This window comes from Alosa sapidissima, chromosome 14 (assembly GCF_018492685.1).
Source record: "Alosa sapidissima isolate fAloSap1 chromosome 14, fAloSap1.pri, whole genome shotgun sequence".
NCBI lineage: Eukaryota > Metazoa > Chordata > Actinopteri > Clupeiformes > Clupeidae > Alosa > Alosa sapidissima.
The window spans coordinates 29,880,693-29,902,423 of NC_055970.1; the positions used below are offsets into that span (position 1 = coordinate 29,880,693).

A 21,731-nucleotide genomic window follows, 5' to 3' on the forward strand; every position below is an offset into this window, starting at 1 on the left:
TGAGAGGTCAAGCAAAACGCTTTAAGGGTTTAGTAATTCAACGTCTGATTGGGCCAATGTTCTGTCGCCCCAGAGATTTAGATGCACATTCATTGATGGGCTCCACCTCTTCTGAACAATATGTGCATTTCAGAGAGGATATCCCTTCTCATTTGTTCAGCATTGTCTTTGTGGACCAAATGAATGTGTGGCCTATTACAGCTTTCCTGTTGTTTAAATTATAACTCTTTTCCCACCTGAATAAGGTCACCTTGGTAGCTCAAGCGCATCTTTTTTGAAGCATTACACTACTTTTGGACCACATTACACACTGAAAGTGTGAAATGTAAAATGCTTTGACAGAGTAAGGTCCTTATTTGGGGTCAGTGTGAAGTGAGAATTACAGTTCATTTCAGGTGAAGGCTAGGATTCTGGCTGATATTTGGCTGAATGTTTTATTTAGCCTACTGACCATTTGTGTTAAATCAAAAATGAACAGTCTAAATAAAAACTGCTACTCTTACCCCATTCCACCTCATGTTGAACTGTATCATTCTTCTCTGTGAACACTAGATGGCAGCAATTCTTAGGTTTTGTTAACAAAGGTTTAAGGGGTACTGTACATTTGTAAAACTTTATTATTTACAAAAACAAGCACACTATTGCAGGCACATTAGGCACAGTGTAGGCTATGTTGACTAACTTAATGATTTCCTGATAGGGCCTTTCAGCCTAGGCAATAAAACCTAGGCTAGGCTACACAACCTTGTATAATTTATGGTTGTTGAGTACAATCGTACATATGAGGACTCAAAGAAATTGCACAAGTGCCTAGCCTACTTACCAAGCTACTCTGAAGGCATGTAGGCCTAACACGTTCAATATCCCAGGCATTGGTATATATATATATATTGGTATAGCCTATATGTATATTCCTGCTCTGCTGTGATGCCTAACTATTGCAGGAGTTTTTTGAGAAGCCCTAAAAAAGAGAAGTGTGTGGATCAGGAGTAGGCCAAATGGCTCTAAGCTAAACCACCACTGTGAATATATAGGCTACTAAAGTATACTTTTTAGAAGGAGGTTTTATTTCGTATTATTGTAAGCTAACTTATTATATTTTGTTTATTTGTTTTGACAAAAAAAAAAACATAACTTTGAGCTAACCGTTTAACAGCAATGAAGGGTTTACGAGGTTGGCTGTTACCCTGAATCTACGCTGTCATGATGAGCGTTCTCTGTGCAAGATTAAAATAGCCTACCACGTTAATCGCTACTTTATGGTATTTTCCCTTAATTTGTATCCGTTGCTAGTACAACCACCAGAAAATGCCTTGATATGGTTACATGGGTCCGCTGGTCCAACCCACTCTAACCCAGTAAACACTGCTTACAAATGTGCGCCCAGCTTTATGGTCACCTGACCATTGGAGATGGAGTCACGTGATCGCTATCCCATTCTCGCCATTTTGAGCAGTGTGTGTGTGAGAAAAGGGGAGCCCTTTCTTCTTACTGTTTTAGAATACATGGAAAGTTTAATTGCTGAGGCCAAAGATCGCTGAGAATACCCGCATCAGTAAGTACCTAGTCAGCATAAAGCAGTCGCATGACCCGTCGTAATATATTACACAAAGTTGTTGTTTTATTGCTGTCTTTAGGGGGCATGTTTTTAGTTGTAGTCTACTCGTGCTCTCTATCCAGCCATGCTGTACAGTTGTCATGAACATGTCCTGCCCCTTTTCTCACGTTACGCTTCCACGGGCACGGACACCATGTCGTCGACTGTATTACCTAACTTTACTGTTCTGTCAGTGTTCGCATTCACCTTGCGACCTTTGACGACAACTGTCCGTGATTCGCCTTTCTTTCTGACAGTGAATTAGCTTGCTAACTGATTAGCCCGTTTTCGTATATATTCGGCTCATTTTTTATTTTTAGGTTGTCCCGCCTCTCATCATTAGTTACACAGGTCATGCTCATATCGATGTCCTGCTGTGTAGTGAAGCTGAACACAACTAACTTGGCCACATTTGGCTTTAAACCTCGAACAGCCGGTGGCGTTTTTCCAGGGAAATGTGCACACCTGAATTTATAAATCACAGTGCCAGGATAGTGAAATGGCAAACTGAATGAACAAGACCTGTCCAAAGAGTCTAGGGGTCGGTACTACAAGTAGCTCAATTAAGTTAGCCGTCAATGAGCAGTCGCTGTACAAATGTCCTAGAGAAATCCCTAGAAAGCAGAAGTCTGAGGAAATAAGGAACAATGATTTGTGGTTAGAGAAAATGGAAAATGCGAAACCACATCTTTTCACTGATTATGACCCATGTTCCTGATATATCCGACCACAGCGAAACCTTTTTTTCCCACAGCTGATAACCTACTTGTTGTAACTGTGACAAGTATTTGGGCTAGGGGAGTTATTCTGACCAGGACAACTAACTATTCTGTGCAAATGATGTGCAGTTGAATAGCTAACTTTTCAGTTTTTGTCTTTAAGTGTTGTTTTATTAAATTCTGGTGGAGGTTTGGCTTTATCTGCTAAAGGAGGCCCTCCCCATATGAGACAGGGACAGCTGCAATATGAAGACTGACTGATATTAATTTAAAAAGTAATATATAATATAAAAAAAGTAATGTGTTTGCTATTCTGCATTTAATTAACTGAACTGTTGCATTATAGGCAACTTTTTGAGCTGGTCTGTATTGTGTGTTTTTTTTATTGCCGTTTTATTTTTGAGTTAGCGCAGGTAGGATGTAGGCTAAGATTGTTCTTCTCTGTGTACCTGACCTGCAGGTATGGAGGACAGCAGTGGTGTGGCAGTCCTCATCCCCCACGCCAGGGGCCAGCAGGACGCAGTCTTCATCCCAGACCGGATGGCAGCATCTATGGCCTCGTGCCTCCAGGGGAGTGAGGATGAGCAGGCGAGGCAGCAGCCAGAGCAGCAGCAGCAGCACCATCGGCAAGCTGCTGACTCTCTCATCCAGGTCATCGAGAAGCTCAGCAAGATCGTGGAGAAGCGGCCGCGGCGTTGGATCCCTGGCAGGAAGAGGTTGCCGCTGGCCCGCTGCGTCTCGCCACCTGCCAGTCCCACCAGCCAGAGGGAGGCCAGCCCCGAGCCGCCGTCCCCCTGCAAGAGGGTGCGCCAGGAGGAGGCGGAGGAGGCTGATGGTGCGGAGGCGGGTCACACGGCCGGCTCGGAGGAGGTGGTGCCAAGCGAGGCGGTCGGCCGGACAGTGACCTGCTACCAGTGCAGCCTGTGCCGCTTCCTGTCGCCCACGCTGGTGGTGCTGCGCGAGCACCTGCGCCAGCACAACGAGCAGCACAGCGAGCTGCTGCTCATGTGCTCCGAGTGCCGCTTCACCTCCAGCCGCCAGGACCAGCTGGAGGCGCACGTGCGCCAGCACCTGGAGCGCGCCGAGGCCGCGGCCAGGCCCGCAGGAGGGACGGAGCCTTCCGGAAGGGCCGCGGAGGACTCGGCGCCTGGCCCGGCCGAGCGCGGGAACAAGTGGTACAGCTACGAGTGCGGCACGTACCGCTGCCTGATCTGCAGCTACACGTGCGTGCAGCAGCGCATGCTCAAGACTCACGCTTGGAAGCACGCCGGCCTGGTGGACTGCTCTTACCCAATATTCGAAGATGAGGCGGAGCAGCAAGGCCGGCGGGATGCTCCCGTAGCTCCAACGGCCAATTACAGCGCTGCCCTTCCTCACCTCGAGGAGGAGGAGGAGGAGGAGGAGGAGGCCATCGTGCTTCTAGCTGCAGTAGGAGAGAAGCCCCAGGCCCTGCACTCAGCACCTGACCTGCAGATTGAACTGTGTGGCTCCGTGGGAGCACTTTGTGGGGAAGGGGAGAAGGTGGCTGGGGTGGTCGCAGTCAAACAGAGTCTCCTGGACCAGGAGGCGTTCTCCTCCAAAGACCACGATGCGGCGGGGGAGCCAGTCCTGGAGGTCCAGGTCGCCACGGACACGGAGCCGGCGGCCGAGGTGGAGCTGGAGCCGGACGGGCGGCAGGCGGGCGGCGCACCTGCGGACAGCCTCCTGAGCTCGGCCCAGAAGATCATCAGCAGCCGCGGCAACAGCGCCGGCCACGTGAACGTCATCGTGGAGAGGCTGCCCTGCGCCGAGGCGCCAGTCACCAGCAAGCCCCTCCTCCTCAGTCCGGAGGTGGGCGGCGATAAGAACCTGCTGGCGGCCGAGGAGGTGGAGTTGGACAGCCAGCCCCACGCAGTCTTCTACCAGGAGCCGGAGGAGGTGGTGATGGACGTTAAGGAGGAGCAGCAGCAGGAGGAGGAGGAGGAGAAGGAGAGCGGCTGTGCGGTGGAGCTGCCCCGCGATGAGAACGTGCCCCCGGCCCGCAGGAGGACTCACTCGGAGTCTCTGAGGCTGCACTCACTGGCCGCAGAGGTGCTGGTCGCCATGCCCACCCGCGCCCCAGAACTGAGCCGGCCAGGGGTCAAGGTCACGGCGGCCCCACACCCGCAGAGTCCCGACACGGGCCAGCGTCCGACGGAGACGCTGACGGTCGCCAATCACCACCACAGAACAGGCCCTTCCGTGGAACTGGCCCTGGGGGTGGCCGTTCCCGACTCACTGCTCGAGCAGCCTAGAGAGGACGCCCTGGCCGAGGGGGGGCCCACGAAGGCAGGCATCAGCATGTCCCTGCTGACGGTCATCGAGCGGCTCCGCGAGCGCTCCGACCAGAACGCCTCGGACGAGGACATCCTCAAAGAGCTGCAGGACAACGCTCAGAGCCAGCCTGCAGGCTCAGCGTCCGGAGCGGCCAGCGCGGGCCCAGGCGGCGGCGGCGGTGGCGCCACCGTGGCTGATCCCGCCCTGCTAGCCGAGGGGGGCCTGGTGGAGTTCGTGGCGGGCAGCGAGCGGCCGTACCGCTGCCGGCTGTGCCTCTACAGCAGCGACAACAAGGGCTACCTCAAGCAGCACCTGCGCGTGCACAGGCAGAAGCAGCCCTACCAGTGCCCCATCTGTGAGCACGTGGCGCGCGACAGTAAGGACCTGGAGAGCCACACCCTCCACCACTGCAAGACCAGGACGTACCCCTGCAAGCAGTGCAGCAAGGCCTTCTACTACAAGGTGAGGCACACATGCACACACACACACGTAAACACGTACCTCAAAGATGTGTTGGAAATAACTCTTTTTGGTTGCTTCTTTGATTTAAATTCTGCATGCTGTTTGTACATAATACTCACATTTTGCTTTACTTACCACCAAGAGTAAAACTTCCCTCATAATATTTGCTGGTTGCCATGGCCAGGTCATGGATGACCACCCAGTTGGCATGCGGGCGAGTCTAGCCGAACCGTTCACTCTCAGAAGAGAATGGAAAATTGTGACTGAAATACCTGAGCAGTGAGCTAATGCCCCTGCTCGCCTCAACCCCACCACTTCCACCAGCAGTCTCTCGCCTGCGGCACCAGAGTTGGGCAAGCTCAATAAAATGATTTGCACTCGCCTAGCGTTTGTGTTGGGTCATGCCCAGATATGCCTGTAAAGATAAGAGCAGGGCAGTAGAGGGGGAGGGGGGGGGGGGGGGGGTGTTTGCTGGCTTCTCCATTTATTGATTAACACTGCTGCTGCTGCCGGAGGCTGGACAGTGTGGGGGCTGCGCACTGCAGATGCAGACGTAGTCTCCTCACAGGGCATTCAGTCTGGCTCAGTGACTCTCCTCAGTGGCCTTCTGTGAGTGTAAGGTTTCTAATTGCGGAAAAGGGACACCCATTAACACCCTCCCCTCCCCACGCCCTCCCTCCTGTGGCCTGCCTGGGTTTGTGCCGGATATATTTATAAATGGTCCATCTTCAGTGGCCAGCTGATGCCTGACCGGCCATATTAATATCTCCCGCTCAGAGTCAGCTGAGGAGTCACGAGCGAGACCAGCACGGGGTGGGCGACGCCACGGCAACGCTGACGCCCCTCGCGGAAACCACGGCGATGGTGGTCGAGGAGTCGGACAGGACAACAGAAGAAGGTGAGAACAGGGAGGGCAGGGGGATCTTCAGAAGGGCACTGACTGACCACATGACTTGCACTTTAAGGGTCACTGCAGCGTGTCCTCATTTCAGCACACCCCACTGTGTCCTTTAGTTAGGCTCCAGCAAATGTACAGTGAACATTCAAAGCAATTTGCTTTATTATTTGCTTTCTGATGCATTAACAGATATGGTATTCACATTCTTCAAAGGATGCATACCAATCTGTCTTATTGTAACAATAGTAGAGAGAATATAAACTGCTTCAGCAGGTGTGTGTGTGTGTGTGTCAGAGGTGGGAGTAAGTCACACATGTGCAAGTCACAAGCAAGTCTCAAGTCTTAACCTTCAAGTCTCAAGCAAGTCCAAGTCATTTTTTGTGACAGTCAAGCAAGTCAAGTCAAGTCATAGCTTGGGTCAAGCAAGTCAAGTCAAGTCATAGCCAAATCATACAAATTCATGATGATTTACCCATGTTTTCATTTTAAAATAAGCTACAATAGGCTAGTTATGAACTGCTGGAGTTTTATTTGTAACAAACAAATAAACATTGCATTCATTCAAGCCACATAGCCTACATGTGAACGGTTTATAGTATAAGATGAAATGTATACGAATAAAAACTAGATGTACCGCATAGCGGTACAAAATATGACCGCCGCTCAGTCCTGTACATCCTTTCCGCGAAAATAAATCACACTAATCAATTTGTCTCCATCTTTTACTCCATCCCCCACTCTTGAAACTTTTGTGTATGCTTGTTTGGCATGCCTGTGTGTGTGTGTGTGTGTGTGTGTGTGTGTGTGCGAGCGACTGCACAGAAAGTAGCCTACTGGCGCTGAAAAGGTGAATAGATTGTAGAATAGCCAAAGAAGTTGTAGCATTGTTATAAAACCTTTAAAATCTCTAAACAATCACAAGTAGGGCAGTTCATCACAGTTCATCCATTGCAACTGGATTGATGAAAGGTCACTTACACCTGTAGGCTACATTGTATTTGGGAAAAGCAAAAGGTATCAGCATTTTATTTATTTATTTATTTATTTATTTATTTATTAATAAATAAACAAACAAAAACATCTCTGTCAGTTCCATGCCGTTTTCAACAGCTATCAAAAACAAAGGTCATTTTTGGATAGATGGATTTTTTGTGAATGTTTCTACTTCTGCATAAGATTTTAGTCATCTTTAGTTCATGTGATACTTTATTGTCAATGCACAAATTAAGTAACAGTAGTCTGAAACGAAATGCTGTTTTACATCTAACCAGTGGTGCAAATAACTGACATGTCCAAATGGGCCTTCATGAAATGCGTCGCTAGACTGTTTATACACATTTTAACGGGCCAAAGTTGAAGAGCTGTTGTCCGTTGTTGTTCGTGCAAATATAGGCCGATTCATGTTCCGTTGCATTGTGTAACTGAGGTCCATTGCTTGTCTGGCTTTCACCAGACCAAGCTCAATCTTTTAAGAAATCAAAAAATAAATAGCGGGCAGATCAGGCTCGGTTCACCCAGCCTAGTCCATAGGCGCCCGATATTGTTTAATTTTCCGATTGTGATATCCACGCTCTGGCTATTCTAAATGCAAAAATGCATCAGGGAGTTATGACAAAACTGTAACTAGCAAACTAGATCCTAATAGAAAGCTGTTAGCTTCCCTAAGCTACAGGTAGGCGACACAAATAAAACCTCCTTTGGAAACCAATGGCTTACGCCTTACAGTATCAAGCGGACTTAAACTGCCATATCGTGGCGAAAAGTTGTAATAAAATTCACGCAGCTCCATGAGTCAAGGAAAGCGTGAATAAAGTAGCCACTTCTAAATGGGACCCACTACACAGTAGCTTAAGGTGTGTTGCTAAAGCAGCCATAATGAAATGAAGGTGTCATTGTTTGGATACTTCACACACACGTGCTTTTTAATCTCACAGACTACAACTACCAAGCTGGAATCAAAGCACATCGATTCCCCTCTCACACCCTGCACGCACTTAAAACAAAATAAACAGGCGTCTCAGTCTCACGCATGTATAGGCAAAACTGTATCAGACCGGTGTAACGTTGGTAAATCTTCCATTGCACAGAATGATTTTGTAGCACGTGCAACAAATGACCGTCGAAAGATACAATTACAGTGCTGCTATCAATTTGCTTGGTATAACCGCATTTATAGTTTTCTACAAATGCAATCAAATTGGCCTCCATCACTCAACCAACGCTAACGGTAACATTATTGTACCTAGGTCCTTATTGATATTATAAGATTAACGTACCTGCAGTAAAAACCAAGCATGTACGATAAACATTCTCAGATTTATTTCGGCTTCAAGAAGAAATGGGAATTACGTTTCATGTGAACATCGTCCTATCCTTATTAGACGTTCTCTGCGGTAAACTACAGTCCTTGTAGGAAGCGTCCATTGTTTTTTCCAACCCACTTTTAACTTCCAACAAAATTACGTCTCACTGCAACGATGCACCATCTAGTTGGAACTGGAAATGCAGCCATGATGATGATGATGATGATGATGAATATTTGGCTTTCTTTTAATCCTACTGAATTTGTAATTATGTATCGGCCGTTCTAATACTGATAGTATGTGCGTACCTGTGTGTGTGTGCATGTGTATATCTGTGCACCGCCATCTACAGGCCAATGACTGTCAGTCACTAAATGTACACATAACCTAAATTTTTTTAGACCCCCCCATGGATGAAATTCTAAACTTGGCATACCCCCAGAGAATGCCAGGTCAATCATACACATAACATTTGGTGCAGTTCTGAACATCTTAACTGATTAAAGCAGAATGATATTGCATTTTCATATTTTACCGGGGGGGTGCAAATCACAAATGAGTGATTATGAGCCAGGTTGATGTGGGCCCTTGAGACCAACATACCATAAAAGATTCTTCATCCTCAGTGCCACGGTTCAGGTAGTTATTTAGGAAAAACTGCTTTTTTTGCGGTTCCGGGGGCCCAGCACGGGGGGGGGAGTGGCCCCCGGGGACGAAACGAAATTTTTCCGTAAAAGTCTAGTGGGGCTACATACCCACCAAATTTCATGTGCACCGGTGTTTCGGTGTCCCGGGTATCGTTGACCAAAAATTCAGGAAGTAGATGACGGGGGGGGGGGGGGGGGGGGGGGCCTACTTACTGTTGTTAGCCTACTACTAGGCTGTACCGTATGGAACAGGGAGGGAGAAAGAGAGGCGCTTACTTTAGGTTACATTGGCAACATTTTCAAGTTTCAAATTTCAAGTCATTTGTCTCAAGTCTAAGTCATGAATTGCAAGTCAAAGTCAAGTCGAGACTTTTCTACATGTTGATCAAGCAAGTCTCAACTTGACTCGAGTCCCCCATGTCTGGTGTGTGTGTGTGTGTGTGTGTGGTCGTGTGGTCGTGTGGTCTCTGTCTATCTTTCCAAACTAAGCATAATTTCACATGTGTACAGTAGTTGTGAGAAGAGAGTTGTGTCTTGTGCCGTCTGCAGTGCCAGATCCAGTCAGCACCACCCAGCGGGTGTACAAGTGTGACGTGTGTGACTACACCAGCTCCACCTATGTGGGCGTCAGGAACCACCGCAGGATCCACAACTCAGATAAGCCCTACAGGTACACTATACCAATACCCCCCTGCTTTGTTCATTTGCTTTTGTTTAGTGTTTAATGTTCATGTTAGTCCAACATTGAATGCCTCCCATAGCAATCAGTGATACTGGCATAGTTGGAAGCTTGTGACGGATTTATGGACAAACTCTTAAAGGTGATGAGCATGTACATTCCAAGACTGCATTCTTGTGGATGTTATAACCACATTGGCCTCTAGAGGGCAGCAGAGGTCAAGGACAGAGGCTGGTCCAGCAGCTGTGGTTTCTTCTTGGTGTTTAGATCTCAGTTTGAGTTGAGGGTGTCAGATGTCCAAGTTGTGGATCATGTTCCTTCCCTCCAGATCACATTTACTCTCACACACACACACACACACACACACACACACACACACAGCCGGCATCCACACACCCTTCATTTGTGGGTTATCCTTCCGCCTCCTGGGGACCCTTTAAGCAGAAGAGATGTAGCCTGGCTGCCTGTTCTGCTCTGCTTAGCATCGCACACACCAAAGTGGAGATGCTTAACTAATGCCGCGCTAAGGTTGTTTGTGCGTTTCTGACGATTTTTGTTAGCATGCTCATAACAGCGCGCACCGCTCCGCGCGGATCAGAGATGTGCGCTCAAATTGGAGCAAACAAACAAAAAGCCTTCGCCCAGCGGAACGGCCCCACTGGAAGCCTCAGGGAGTCCCTGGGTAGTTACCGAGCCGTAGCCGCAGTTCATAGTGTTGTTTATAGTTATATAGTTGTATTGTTCTGCAGACGCTTTACTGTTCTGATAGCTTTTTGCTGTGTGTGTGTGTGTGTGTGTGTGTGTGTGTGCGCGTGCGCATGCACGTGTGTGTGTATGAAAGTGTTTGTGTGTGTTAGAGCACTCTATTTTCTTTTTCTGACTGACTGTTTTTGGTGTGTGTGTGTCTGTCTGCCCGTATGCAGGTGCTGCAGCTGTGACTTTGCCACCACCAACATGAACAGCCTGAAGAGCCACATGAAGAGGCACCCTTTGGAGCACCAGGCTGTGCAGCTCCTGGAGCAATACAGGTCAGGAGCACACCGTACACACCCACTATCACTAAGGGGATTCCACTTCATGTAGCCGCCTGCAGCCATCTTAAGCTGACTGCATAACGTGATCATTTCTGAGATTCTGATTTGTTTTTAACCATGACGTATGCACAATTCCGGTTTGAAAACGTATCAGAATCTCAGAAATAATCACTTTATGCAGTCAGCTTAAGATGGCTGCAGGCGGCTACATGAAGTCGAATCCCCCTCTTGTGCTCAAAACATTCAGGCTTCCTTTTCATATTACATAATATAATGAATATCTGTGTGGTGTTGATTCCCCATATAGTGCCCTGTGTGGTGAATAAGTGCATTATTTCAAACACAGGATATGTCTTTAGTGTTCATGTATGATCTTACATGTGTGTTGTACATTTCATGGGAGAATATCTCAAGGGTGCTGGTTGAAGGGTGAATCAACTGATTTCATAAAAATCTAATGATGCCACAAGAGTAATAAAGAGGCAGTAACTGTCTGCCTATGCCTCTGCTGCTGCATAGTAATGTGCTGTGTGGGGATGGAACTCCTGATGACTGAGGATGTTGTCTGTCCCGCGGGGCTCCTTGTCCTCCTCACCTGCCCGTATATGTAGGTGCTCCCTGTGTGGCTACGTGTGCAGCCACCCTCCGTCCTTGAAGTCGCATATGTGGAAGCATGCTGGTGATCAGAACTACAACTACGAGCAAGTGAACAAGGCCATTAATGAAGCCATCTCCCAGAGTGGCCGGTGAGTGCTCCCTGTGGAAGACTCTTGGTCTACCAGTATTGCCTCTATTAACCATCTCCACTAGTGGCTCCCTGGGTAGTCCTTTAGGATTCCATCAGATGTAGAAATACTACCAGAGTTATTTCTTTGTGCTGACTATATTTTGATAATTATGTCCCCTCCTTTCTCGGCTCTTACCCTTCCTCTCGCTCTCCCTTCCTTGAGTAGTTCTCCCACTGCCAGCCAGAAGGCGCCTGCGGTGGCAGAGCCCAAGGCCGAGGCATCTGTGGTGCTGCTGAGCAGGCAGGAGAACCTCACAGCGGTACCCAGTGGACCAGCGCGGCCAGCCATCCCCGGGGAGGGCACCGCGGGCTCGTGCGCGTGGGAACGGTCGGAGGGAGGCGGAGGTGGCGGCGGTGGCAGCAGCAGCAGCAGCACGCTCCCACCAGCCGCCAAGGAGAGGGCGGGCCTGGAGTACTGCATGCTGCTCTTCTGCTGCTGCATCTGCGGCTTCGAGTCCACCAGCAAGGAGCAGCTGCTGGAGCACATGAAGGAGCACGAGGGAGACATCATCAGCATCATCCTCAACAAGGAGCAGCAGCAGCAGCAGCAGCCTCCGTCGCTGCCAGCAGAGGGCAGTGTAGAGCCATGAGAGAGCGCACTGCCTCTCTGCCTCACCTTTCTGTCTCTTTCCCGCTCCCCCTCACTTGTTTATCTGTCTGTCTGTTTGTCTCTATCCCCACACACTGGAGAGCCAGTAAATGCTTCACACTGAGCCAGTGCACTTTACTCACACACAGAGACACACATTCATGCATACATATCAGGCGATCAACATTCTAGGCTGGGAAATGGGTTGTGTTGTTTTTCCTCAAAATGGCCTCCCAGTTCCCCCATCCATTTCTCCTCACCATGCCTTTCCTGTTCAGAAGATGGCCTCCACCTCCCCCTTGTGCATGAACTCAAGAAAGGGTTTTAGCGGAAACAAAAAGAATCCTCAGATAGCGTTGTAGTGTTTACAAGCGTAGGCTTTGTTGTACAATAGCTGAAGTAGGAATTTAATTTAAGGCCTTTCATACCTCACATCTAGACTCAGCATAAATGAGCAGCTTTGCTTAGAAAAGGTTTGTATTGCAGCAAACAACAGGCAGCTTCTCTAGTTCACTGTAATGGTATTTATGCTGACATGGTTTAGATGTACTGGCCATGCTAGCCATGTCAAAGAGGAGTAGATTAGATGCCTGGGTTACGGTTTGTTTAATCGGTTTTACTTGCATTGATATTTATCCATTTTATTTATATTCCCGCATTTATTTCCGTTATGTCTGTTGGCATGCACCTGTGTGCTTTTACATAAATACGCACACACACACCTTCACACACGCACACACATAGTGTATACATACTCAAGGAAGCATCTTCACCTTTATGAAGGGTTGAAGTTATTCTTTGTTTGGTGCTCTTAAATGTTAGCCCTCTGTGAAGACTGTTCCTGAGTTGAAGGTCAGTTTGAGGGATGAGTTCTCAACCTCAGTCACGCCAGTAAAATGCTGTGTAGTTGAAGTCCGTTGCCATCTGCCGTTGCTGTCTTTTAAGACGCCACTCTTAGATTGTTTCTATGGTCATTTGTCAACAGTACGCTCACCTGAGAATTGTAATTTATCTGGTAGTACAATTACTACTAGTATTTATTATAGATAATGTGTCATTGTTTTTCAATAACTCTGAAATTTTCATTATTATTATTATTATTATTATTATTATTGAATTTCCAAGTTTTCAAAGAGATTTGTCTTGCATAGGAATTCTAGTCTATAGAGTAAGAAGTTTAAGTATGTAATGTAGAACCAAACCTACAGGGTCAAACCTCAGTGTGTTTGTAGTTATTTTATTCAACAGTTAGCCTAAATGAGGAGCTCATTCTCACACTGGTCCAATTTCCCATTTCCGCTTGGCGTTCACCTGCCTGTGATTTCTCCTGTAGCCATGGTAGACTCGCGCTCGTCTCATTCAGCCCATCTCTACCTCCATTCCCAGATTGTCTGCCCTGAAGGCCCCTGACCTCAGTATCTCATTCTGTGAGCAAGGAGACGTTATTCTGTATGCAGAATATTTCTCACAGAATCATTTGCATGCGCCTTCTGCTGCTCGTGTCAACAGAAAGCTATGCAAAATCATGGGGCTAAAATGAAAATCCATAATTCATGTTTTTTTTTTTGGGGGGGATAGGATTTGTATAGCAAAAGTATATCAAAGAAATGAAATCGTTATCTTTGCTGTGTCGAGGGGAAGAGGGTAAAAAAAAATCATTAGCATACCAGATGATGATTGTCTTGGCTTCATTTACAATTCAAAATGATGTGGCAATGTGCTACTATGGCTTGCATGTTAATCCAGGCCTTGCATCCTGCTTGGCATGATGAAGTGCTTAGACAGGGGCAAGTGAATTCCTTACTTGTTACACCCCCCAGGTTTCATCTTGTGTTCAAACACACATGACCACTATAAAGAGTTGATGCGCAAGCCTTCTTTCAAGTTACATAACTGGCTGGCATTGACTATATTGATTGAGCTACCCAAGTGTTCCATACATTATGCATCCAGCACACCAAGGGTGTTTCCCTCATTCCTCTGAACCTCTGAAAGTTGAAAGAAGAAAAAAAGGATCAAAGGGCAAAAGTTTTTGTTTGACCTAGCCAGTTGTATTTGGCATTTTTTATCTTCTTTTTTAAGCAACAAGGTGTTTGCTCCCCATTCTCATTCATTTGTTTACGTGGGGCCCATGACTCCTCGCATGGACTGTGAAACCTCAAGCCTCAATCAAGCCTTCACACTTTGTGTCCACGGATGCTAAATCAAAAACAACAGTGACTGAATGCATTCTTACAAATTTGAACTTTGTACATTGAACATTGACGAAACATTTGTGGGCTATTTTGTCGTTTTCTTCTGGAAAATGTCCCTTATTCATATCGGCCTGGGATGCTAAAGAATAAGAAGGATCCTGATGCCATTTCAAGAAATTATGATTGTTCTGAAGGGATCCCACTTGTGTGCCTTCCATTTTGAACCTGAATCACAGAGATGGTACATGGCAGTGTTGAGCTCATTGTAAGGCTGTAAACCATGTGTACCATGGAGACCCTTGTGGCGTCATGGTAACCCTGAATTGGGTTCTTGTTTCAGTGTTGTCTTCTCTCAATCTGGGAAGCATCGCAAGCTATGGTACTGTACTAGTCTGGCATTCAACATGTAAAATGTATACTGTAGTATTGAAAACTGACATGCTTTTGTAAAGAATATCTATTTTTCTAAATGCCTTGTGAAAACACTACAGGGAAAAATACAAAAATAGCCAATTTCAGATTTTTTTTTTTTTTTTAAGCCAAAGTATCAAGGGGGATGGTTCTCTTCATTGCATTGTATATGAGGGAATGACTAGTTTTAGTAATTTAATTGAGCACATTGAGCTGCATGTTTTCGTGCCAAAGGAGGGAATGATTTGTGAGCTCAGTGTGACTGTCAACATGGCTAAAGTCTTCTCGCCTACAGGATCCAAATGTTCTCATCAACTATAGCCAATTCTGGCTTTATGTTAATGTTCGGCTCAGTACGTGTATTATATTATGATTTTGCCAATGTATTTTTGGTAATAAAGGTTAAGATAAGATCTAGTGTTATTCTGCAGTCACTGGGTTTAGATATGTATTGGTTATGTTGGTTTTTTAAGTCCCTTGATTGGCTAGGATGAGTGCCATGCTTTCTTTAATTAACTCCATAGTCTTGGCATCAGGTAGTTTGTTTTCTTCCCTCAAAAAATTGCACATTCACACTGCCTCCAGATAGAGAGAGCTGTGTGAATCAATGTATTTTATCTTTCCTCATAAGTTGTATTCTTCAGTCATGAAGCATATCTTCATTATGTGGCTTGGCAGCTTGGCTACACGAATAAAACAAAATGGAGACAGGCCAAATCAATCACTCATCAGAAGTTGTTTTATCAAAATGAATTTCTGCCCATCCGGATAAGGAGCTACTGTACCACCTGTTCTAACCATGACTAAAGTAGTAACTAAACATGATCTGCCCCTACTTGGTGTTTTATGGCTTTTTTTCATCTGGACCTTGAAGCATCTCTGCAACAATTTGCCACTCGCATTAGTGACTGCTTTTGGTATAATCTTAAGTCTTAACACTTATTTTCATTGGTCATGTCAAAGACAAGTAAACAAACATGTTGTTCCCACACGCCATCAAAGCTATGCTCTACCCTATGTAGTTCCGTGATTTGGGTAAGAACACCCTGTGAAAATGCAGGAAAAGCTTTCAGAGCACAACATGGCCGTGCCAGTTAGCATGTTAAAAGGCTTTCATCGGTTCCAACTGTGCTGTTACGGGTGTTTGCCAGGTTGCATGCTTTTTAGGTAGCCTAGGTAGCTCACTAGTGCTATGACATAACTCCATAATGCTTCTTTAATCTCCAAATGATTTGGTTTGCCTCAACCAAGTTGGCAACTGAAATGTACTTGATTTGAAACACCCATAGCTCTTTTGGATCCTTTTTTAGTTCCATTATGTATCTTACCAATCAACACTTCATCAAGTTAACTGCTTTACTGAAATAGAATAGTCAATTTCAGTTCAAATCATCACCCCGTTTAACAGTCAAAAAAGTGGTATAACAGGTCAGTGAATCGGAGAGTGAATGGAATGTCTGGCTACATAAACAGCAGTTACTTCAAATGCTATCTCACTGCCTCTTCACATTGTACAGTGAGTCATTAAAATTGAGATTAGAAAGGAGGTGATGTATGAAATGTATTTAAATCAATAAAGGGATGTGAGAAAGATCCCCTACTTTTTAATGTGGGTTTAACTCACTGTAAAATAGTGTAACCCCCGGCTGGCAGTGCAGCGATAAGCACGGAATGGATCCCTCTTCTTGAGAATGAGTAATTCTACCTCTTAATCCCTTCATTTCACTAGAAACTCTTGAGTGTGTCACAAAGTGCCACAAAGCAGCACCATTTCACCAATACTCTCGTTTACACGATCACATTTTTATAGGCCTCCTGAGAGAAGAGATCAAGTGAGAAACTGTGGGGGGAAGCAGTGCAGAAAGAAAGAAAGAAAATCACTTAAGAAAGAGAAGCAGCACACTTAGTTCAAGTGGCTTTTAGGTCTTGGTGCTTGTATACCAGCTAATTCCCAATCTTTTCCTATTTTTGAGAAAGCCGTATGTTGTGCTCTAGTAAGTTAAAGGGAGAGAAATACAAAGAATTTTATATCCTGAGCTTAAGAATTCCTTTGGAGTCTTTGGGGACAGATAGGGCTTAGCTTTAATAGGCCATGGCCTCCTCCACTTGAAGTCTTCTTGGTCTCTTGCAGCAGATGACACGAGTGGCGAAATGCAGGCAGAATGGTTGCAACCTACTTTTTGCTTTGTGCTGATCAAGAAGTAAACCCAGACAAACAAGTGCCTTCCATGAAGGAGAGGAATGAGGAGGCATTAAACATTTACGCTTTTCTTCCCCCATAATCCTCCACTCCAATGAGCGGCCTGCCAATTTATTTTCTTAAATCTCTTTGATAATCTTCAGCCCTTTCATGTCAGCTGCTGCCATTTTTTTCCTGTTTATATATATATATATATATATATATTTTTGCTTTCCATATCTGGATGCCCAGAGATTTTCATCCTTTGTTGCAGCTAATATCTAAAAGGAATGCACCCGGGTGTTCAATGACAGGACCCCTCTGAGTATAAAAGGATGTGCCCTGGCTGATTTGGATTTTATTTTCAGCAGTGACAGTCTCCCGTAACTGAATCTTTGAATGACTGGGATTTATCAGAAGGACATGGTGAATTATACATCAATCAACTGTTGTTGTTTGTTCTCTCAAGTGTGATCTTTGATAATCACAAGCTTTTATTGATCAAGAGACTGGGTTTTTATTTATTTTGTCATTATAATTGTACTCAACTACACATCTAAAATGAGGAGCCCTTTTATATTGGTGTATAAAATTTCTTTTCATTCTTGCGCTTCAAAAAATCTCAGGAATACAGGATGATTGTTAACAGGTGTGTGAGCATCCCTATCATAGCAAGTCGGTATCTACAGAGTATTAGGAGAAACATTATAGCTCATCACGGCCATGGAGACGACAAGTCTTTGTGTCTGGCACATCTGTGCTAAGACTTTTGAGTCATTGGGGAGGCATCTCCCTGCTCAGACTAGATCATTTGATGAACTCTGCAAAAGAGAACACATATTTTGTTATATTCCAAATATGTATTAGGCTATATTATCCATTATTTATACAGCAATCCCATCAAATAATAAAGAAGTAAAATCATATATGGAGGCTTAGTTGATGTGGTGAAATGGAAGCTCAAACTGTGTGAGGGAAAATTAGTCTCTCACCATGGCAATGAGATAGTCAATCTCATATGTGTCTCTGTAAGGGCTCAAGCTGTTCCAGACAAAGGGATGATATGGCTTCCTGCACAACACATTCACACAGCTTGTTTTTGTACCTCATATCAGGGGGTTGCTTCAAGTGGAGCACGAACAGATTTAAATGAACACAACAGGAACTATTTCAGGCATGCCTCATGGCAGTTTGTCTATGAGTTTGCGCATATGCACGTCTCACTGTCTGGCTCTGTGTGAGTTGTGGAGGTGAGGGGGCCCCGCCACGAGCACAGTTTACCATTTCTAAGCAACCGAGAAACAAACACAGTGTGCTACATACTGAATCAGGGTGACTGTACCTTTCAAGCATGATTGTGATAACGTTAGATTAACCGGAGTCAAATTCCTTGTTTGTTTACACAAACCTAACCAATAAGGCTGATTCTGATTCTGATTAGCAAGTTCATGGTGTATGTTTAATGTCAGTTTCACTCTCTCACCCACATTCCCAGATAAGATGTAATGTTGCTTTAGTTGTTGGAGGGAAATGTGAGCAGACTGTCTCACCTCTCTGGGCATCGACGCAGGTGGTCTTTAGAGCTCTTCTCCATCTGTGCCTTTATTCTTCCCAGTTTTTCTTTAATCAGCTGGTGGGAGGTTTTATACATTGGCTTTGGCTTTGTGGGACACAATGTGTGTTCCTTGGACATGTCCTCATCAATACCTGCCAGATTAGTTCCATAATAATAACATAATGGAGTCATGAAGCCATATGGGAGTAGACATGCTGTATCTCTTTTGCACATGCAAGGGCTGAGTTAATGAGAGAGGGACAGAGTGAATAAAGGAAATATTAAGCCAACATTGTCAACTATAGAAGAACCATTGTCATGTTCTCACCTTTCAAATGCTCTGGTTTCAAGATTGATTCTGTGAGAAAACCAGGTATTTGGTAAAATAGATGAATGTGCTGATGAACGTGAATAGGCTACCAATATACCAGTACACTTTGGTGCTATCTGCACTGTGGCTGACAGGAAGGCACTATAGAGTAATTAAATGGCGCAGGGCATCACAAATACACAACTACCCTCCCTAGAAGACATTTACAGGGCTCAATGTCTACGTCAGGCCACAAACATCAAGCAGGACTCCCAGCCAACCACCTTTTCACTCTGCTGACCTGTGGGAAACGATACAGGTCCATGAAGGCCCGCACCTCCAGACTTACGAACAGTTTTTATCCACATGCCATAAAACAACTAAACACTAGCAAATAACCAAATGAATGGTGTGGTGCAATAATCTTTCTGCAATAGCCTACAAATGTGTAATATCTGACTTATTATGACCGCCGCTAGCGAAGCGGTCATATAGGGAAGTTTTTTTTTTTTTTTTTTTTTTTTCCCCCGTCATCTACTTCCTGAATTTTTGGTCAACGATACCCGGGACACCGAACCACTGGGGCACATGAAATTTGGTGGGTATGTAGCCCCCACTAGACTTTTACGGAAAAATTTTGTTTGGTCCCGGGGCCACCCCCCCCCCCCGCGCTGGGACCCCCGAAACCCAAAAAATGCAGTTTGTGGTATGTTGGTCTCAAGGGCCCACATCAACCTAGCCCATAATCACTCATTTGTGATTTGCGCCCCCCACCCGGTAAAAAATGAAAATGCAATATTATTCTGCTTTAATCGCCCTCTCTTCAGTAAAGATGTTCAGAACTGCACCACATTTTATGTGTATGATTAACCTGACATTCTCTGGGCGTATGCCAAGTTTCGTAGAATTTCATCCATGGGGGGGTCTAAAAATATTAAGTTATGTGTACATTTAGTGACTGTACATTCATTGGCCTGTAGATGGTGGTGCACACATATACACACGCACACACACACACAGGTACGCACATACCATCAGTATCGGCAATTACAACGGCTGATACATAATTACAAATTCAGTAGGATTAAAGGAAAACCAAAAATATTCATCATAATAATTTGTCTGCATTTCCAGTATTGGCGTCACGTAGTCGTTTGTCCACCAGATGGCGCATCGTTGCAGTGAGACGTAATTTTGTTGGAAATTAATCTAAAGTGGGTTGGAAAGACACTACACTTCCTACAAGGACAAGACTGCAGTTTACCGCAGAGAACGTCTAATAAGCGTAGGATGATTTCTGCATGACATGTAATTCCCATTTCTTCTTGAAGCCGAAATAAATCTGAGAATGTTTATCGGACATGCTTGTTTTTTACTGCAGGTAGGCTACGTTAATCTTAAATTATATCAATAGCCTAGAGTAGGTAAAATAATGTTACCCTTAGCATTGGTTGAGTGATGGAGGCCAATTTGATCATTGATGTATTTGTAGAAAACCATAAATGCGGTTATAGGCTACCAAGAAAATTGATAACAGCACTAATTGCATCTTTCGACTCTCATCTCATTTGCTTATGACCATAGGCTACTAACAGGAGCTAAGTGAGTTAGCCACAACACGTTCGCTACGTGATGGTTTTCTAATGGAAAATATAGGCTACCTGAAAGATAACCTGTCTATGATGCATCCTAAACACCGGCCTGGGACATTTAGCTCAAAGTCTCAAAAAGCATCTGAGTCAACGTTCATTCCCAAACACCCATATAGGCTACTTCAATCCTCTATTTTCAAAGATGATTCAAATAAGGAAGAGCATGGTTCAAAGTAAAGTAACTAGGACTGAAACTACATAAATTCGTCAAAGTGAATAATTTGTGTCAACTCGCCGCAATGTAGATTTATTAACGCACCCGTGATAGGAGTGATCTACATCTCCATTTAAACCAAATGTTTTAGAGCGCACGTTGAGAGATGTATCCAGGGCAGGGCTGTACCTACACATATTTGTTGCACGTGCTACAAAAATCATTATTTAGGCTACGATGGATGATTTAGTACCAACGTTACACCGGTCCAATACAGTTTTGCCTATTGCTATACAGTGAGACTGAGACGTTTTTTGTTTGTTCGAAGTGCGTGTTTAAGGTGTGAGAGGGGATCTTTGATTCCAGCTTGGTAGTAGTAGTCTGTGCGATTAAAAAACACCTTTGTGTGAAGTATCCAAACAATGATAACGCTTTCATTATGGCTGCTTTAGCCACAGACCTTGAGCTACTGTACAGTGGGTTGGGTTCCATTTAGAAGTGTCGCTTTCCTTGATTCACACAGCTGCGTGAAATGTATTAGGCCTACTACTGATATGCAAAACTATTAACTTTTCGCCAAGAGGTGGCAGCTTAAGTCCGCTTGATACTGTAAGCCATTGGTTCCCAAAGGAGATTTTATTTGGGTCGCCAGCATAGCCTAGTGACAATTTATGTTGTGTAATAGGCCTAGCATAGGGCCTACTTTATAGAGATTATAGTTTGTTAACAGTCACGGTTTTGTCATAACTCCCTCTATGCATATTTGCATTTAGAATAGCTCTGAAACCGGGGGCGAACACGTCGCGGGGGGGGGGGGGGGGGCGCCAGTGCGTGGATATCTCAATCGCAAAATTAAACAATATTTCTATCGGGCGCCTACCATGGACTAGGCTGGGTGAACTCAGCCTGATCTGCCGGCGATTCCTTTTCGATTTCTTAAAAGATTGAGCTTGGTCTGGTGAAAGCCTCATAGTTGCAAAATGCAAGGGAACATGAATCAGCATATTATTTGCACAAACAATAACGGACAGTAGCTCTTCAACTTGGCCCGTTAAAATGTGTATGAACAGTCTAGCAACGCATTTCATGAAGGCCCTTTTGGACATGTCAGTTATTTGCACCACTGGGTAAAACGGCATTTTGTTTTAGACTACTGGTATTTAAATTGTGCATTGACAATAAAGCTGAATATGAACTAGATGACTAAACTTATGCATATGTAGAAGAAGAAACATTCACAAAAATCCATGACATGACCTCTCTTC

At 45.1% G+C, this 21,731-nt stretch overlaps 1 protein-coding gene and 1 long non-coding RNA gene across 3 annotated transcripts in view; one reads left to right on the forward strand and one right to left on the reverse strand.

The window, feature by feature from the left end:
- Positions 1-5,297, reverse strand: part of LOC121682527 — a 47,486-nt gene extending 42,189 nt beyond the window's left edge. For both annotated transcript variants that reach the window (XR_006022602.1, XR_006022600.1), the window contains exon 1: positions 5,209-5,297. This is a non-coding gene — a long non-coding RNA (uncharacterized LOC121682527). The remainder of the gene's footprint in view (positions 1-5,208) is intronic.
- Positions 1,426-15,029, forward strand: znf507 (zinc finger protein 507). The gene is made up of 7 exons (XM_042062682.1): positions 1,426-1,555; positions 2,777-5,073; positions 5,851-5,971; positions 9,471-9,591; positions 10,524-10,628; positions 11,246-11,380; positions 11,588-15,029. Exons 2-7 carry the CDS (start codon positions 2,779-2,781, stop codon positions 12,009-12,011), a joined length of 3,201 nt encoding a protein of 1,066 aa, XP_041918616.1. The 5' UTR covers positions 1,426-1,555; positions 2,777-2,778; the 3' UTR covers positions 12,012-15,029.
- Positions 15,030-21,731: the final 6,702 nt, after the last annotated feature.

What these genes read in the sequence shown, in the direction of transcription:
- znf507 (XM_042062682.1), top strand. Translation starts at nt 2,779, where the DNA reads ATGGAGGACAGCAGTGGTGTGGCAGTCCTCATCCCCCACGCCAGGGGC. An exon ending in CAGCTCCTGGAGCAATACAG is followed by an intron (nt 10,629 to 11,245) that starts GTCAGGAGCACA and finishes CCGTATATGTAG; the next exon opens with GTGCTCCCTGTGTGGCTACG. An exon ending in GCCATCTCCCAGAGTGGCCG is followed by an intron (nt 11,381 to 11,587) that starts GTGAGTGCTCCC and finishes TTCCTTGAGTAG; the next exon opens with TTCTCCCACTGCCAGCCAGA.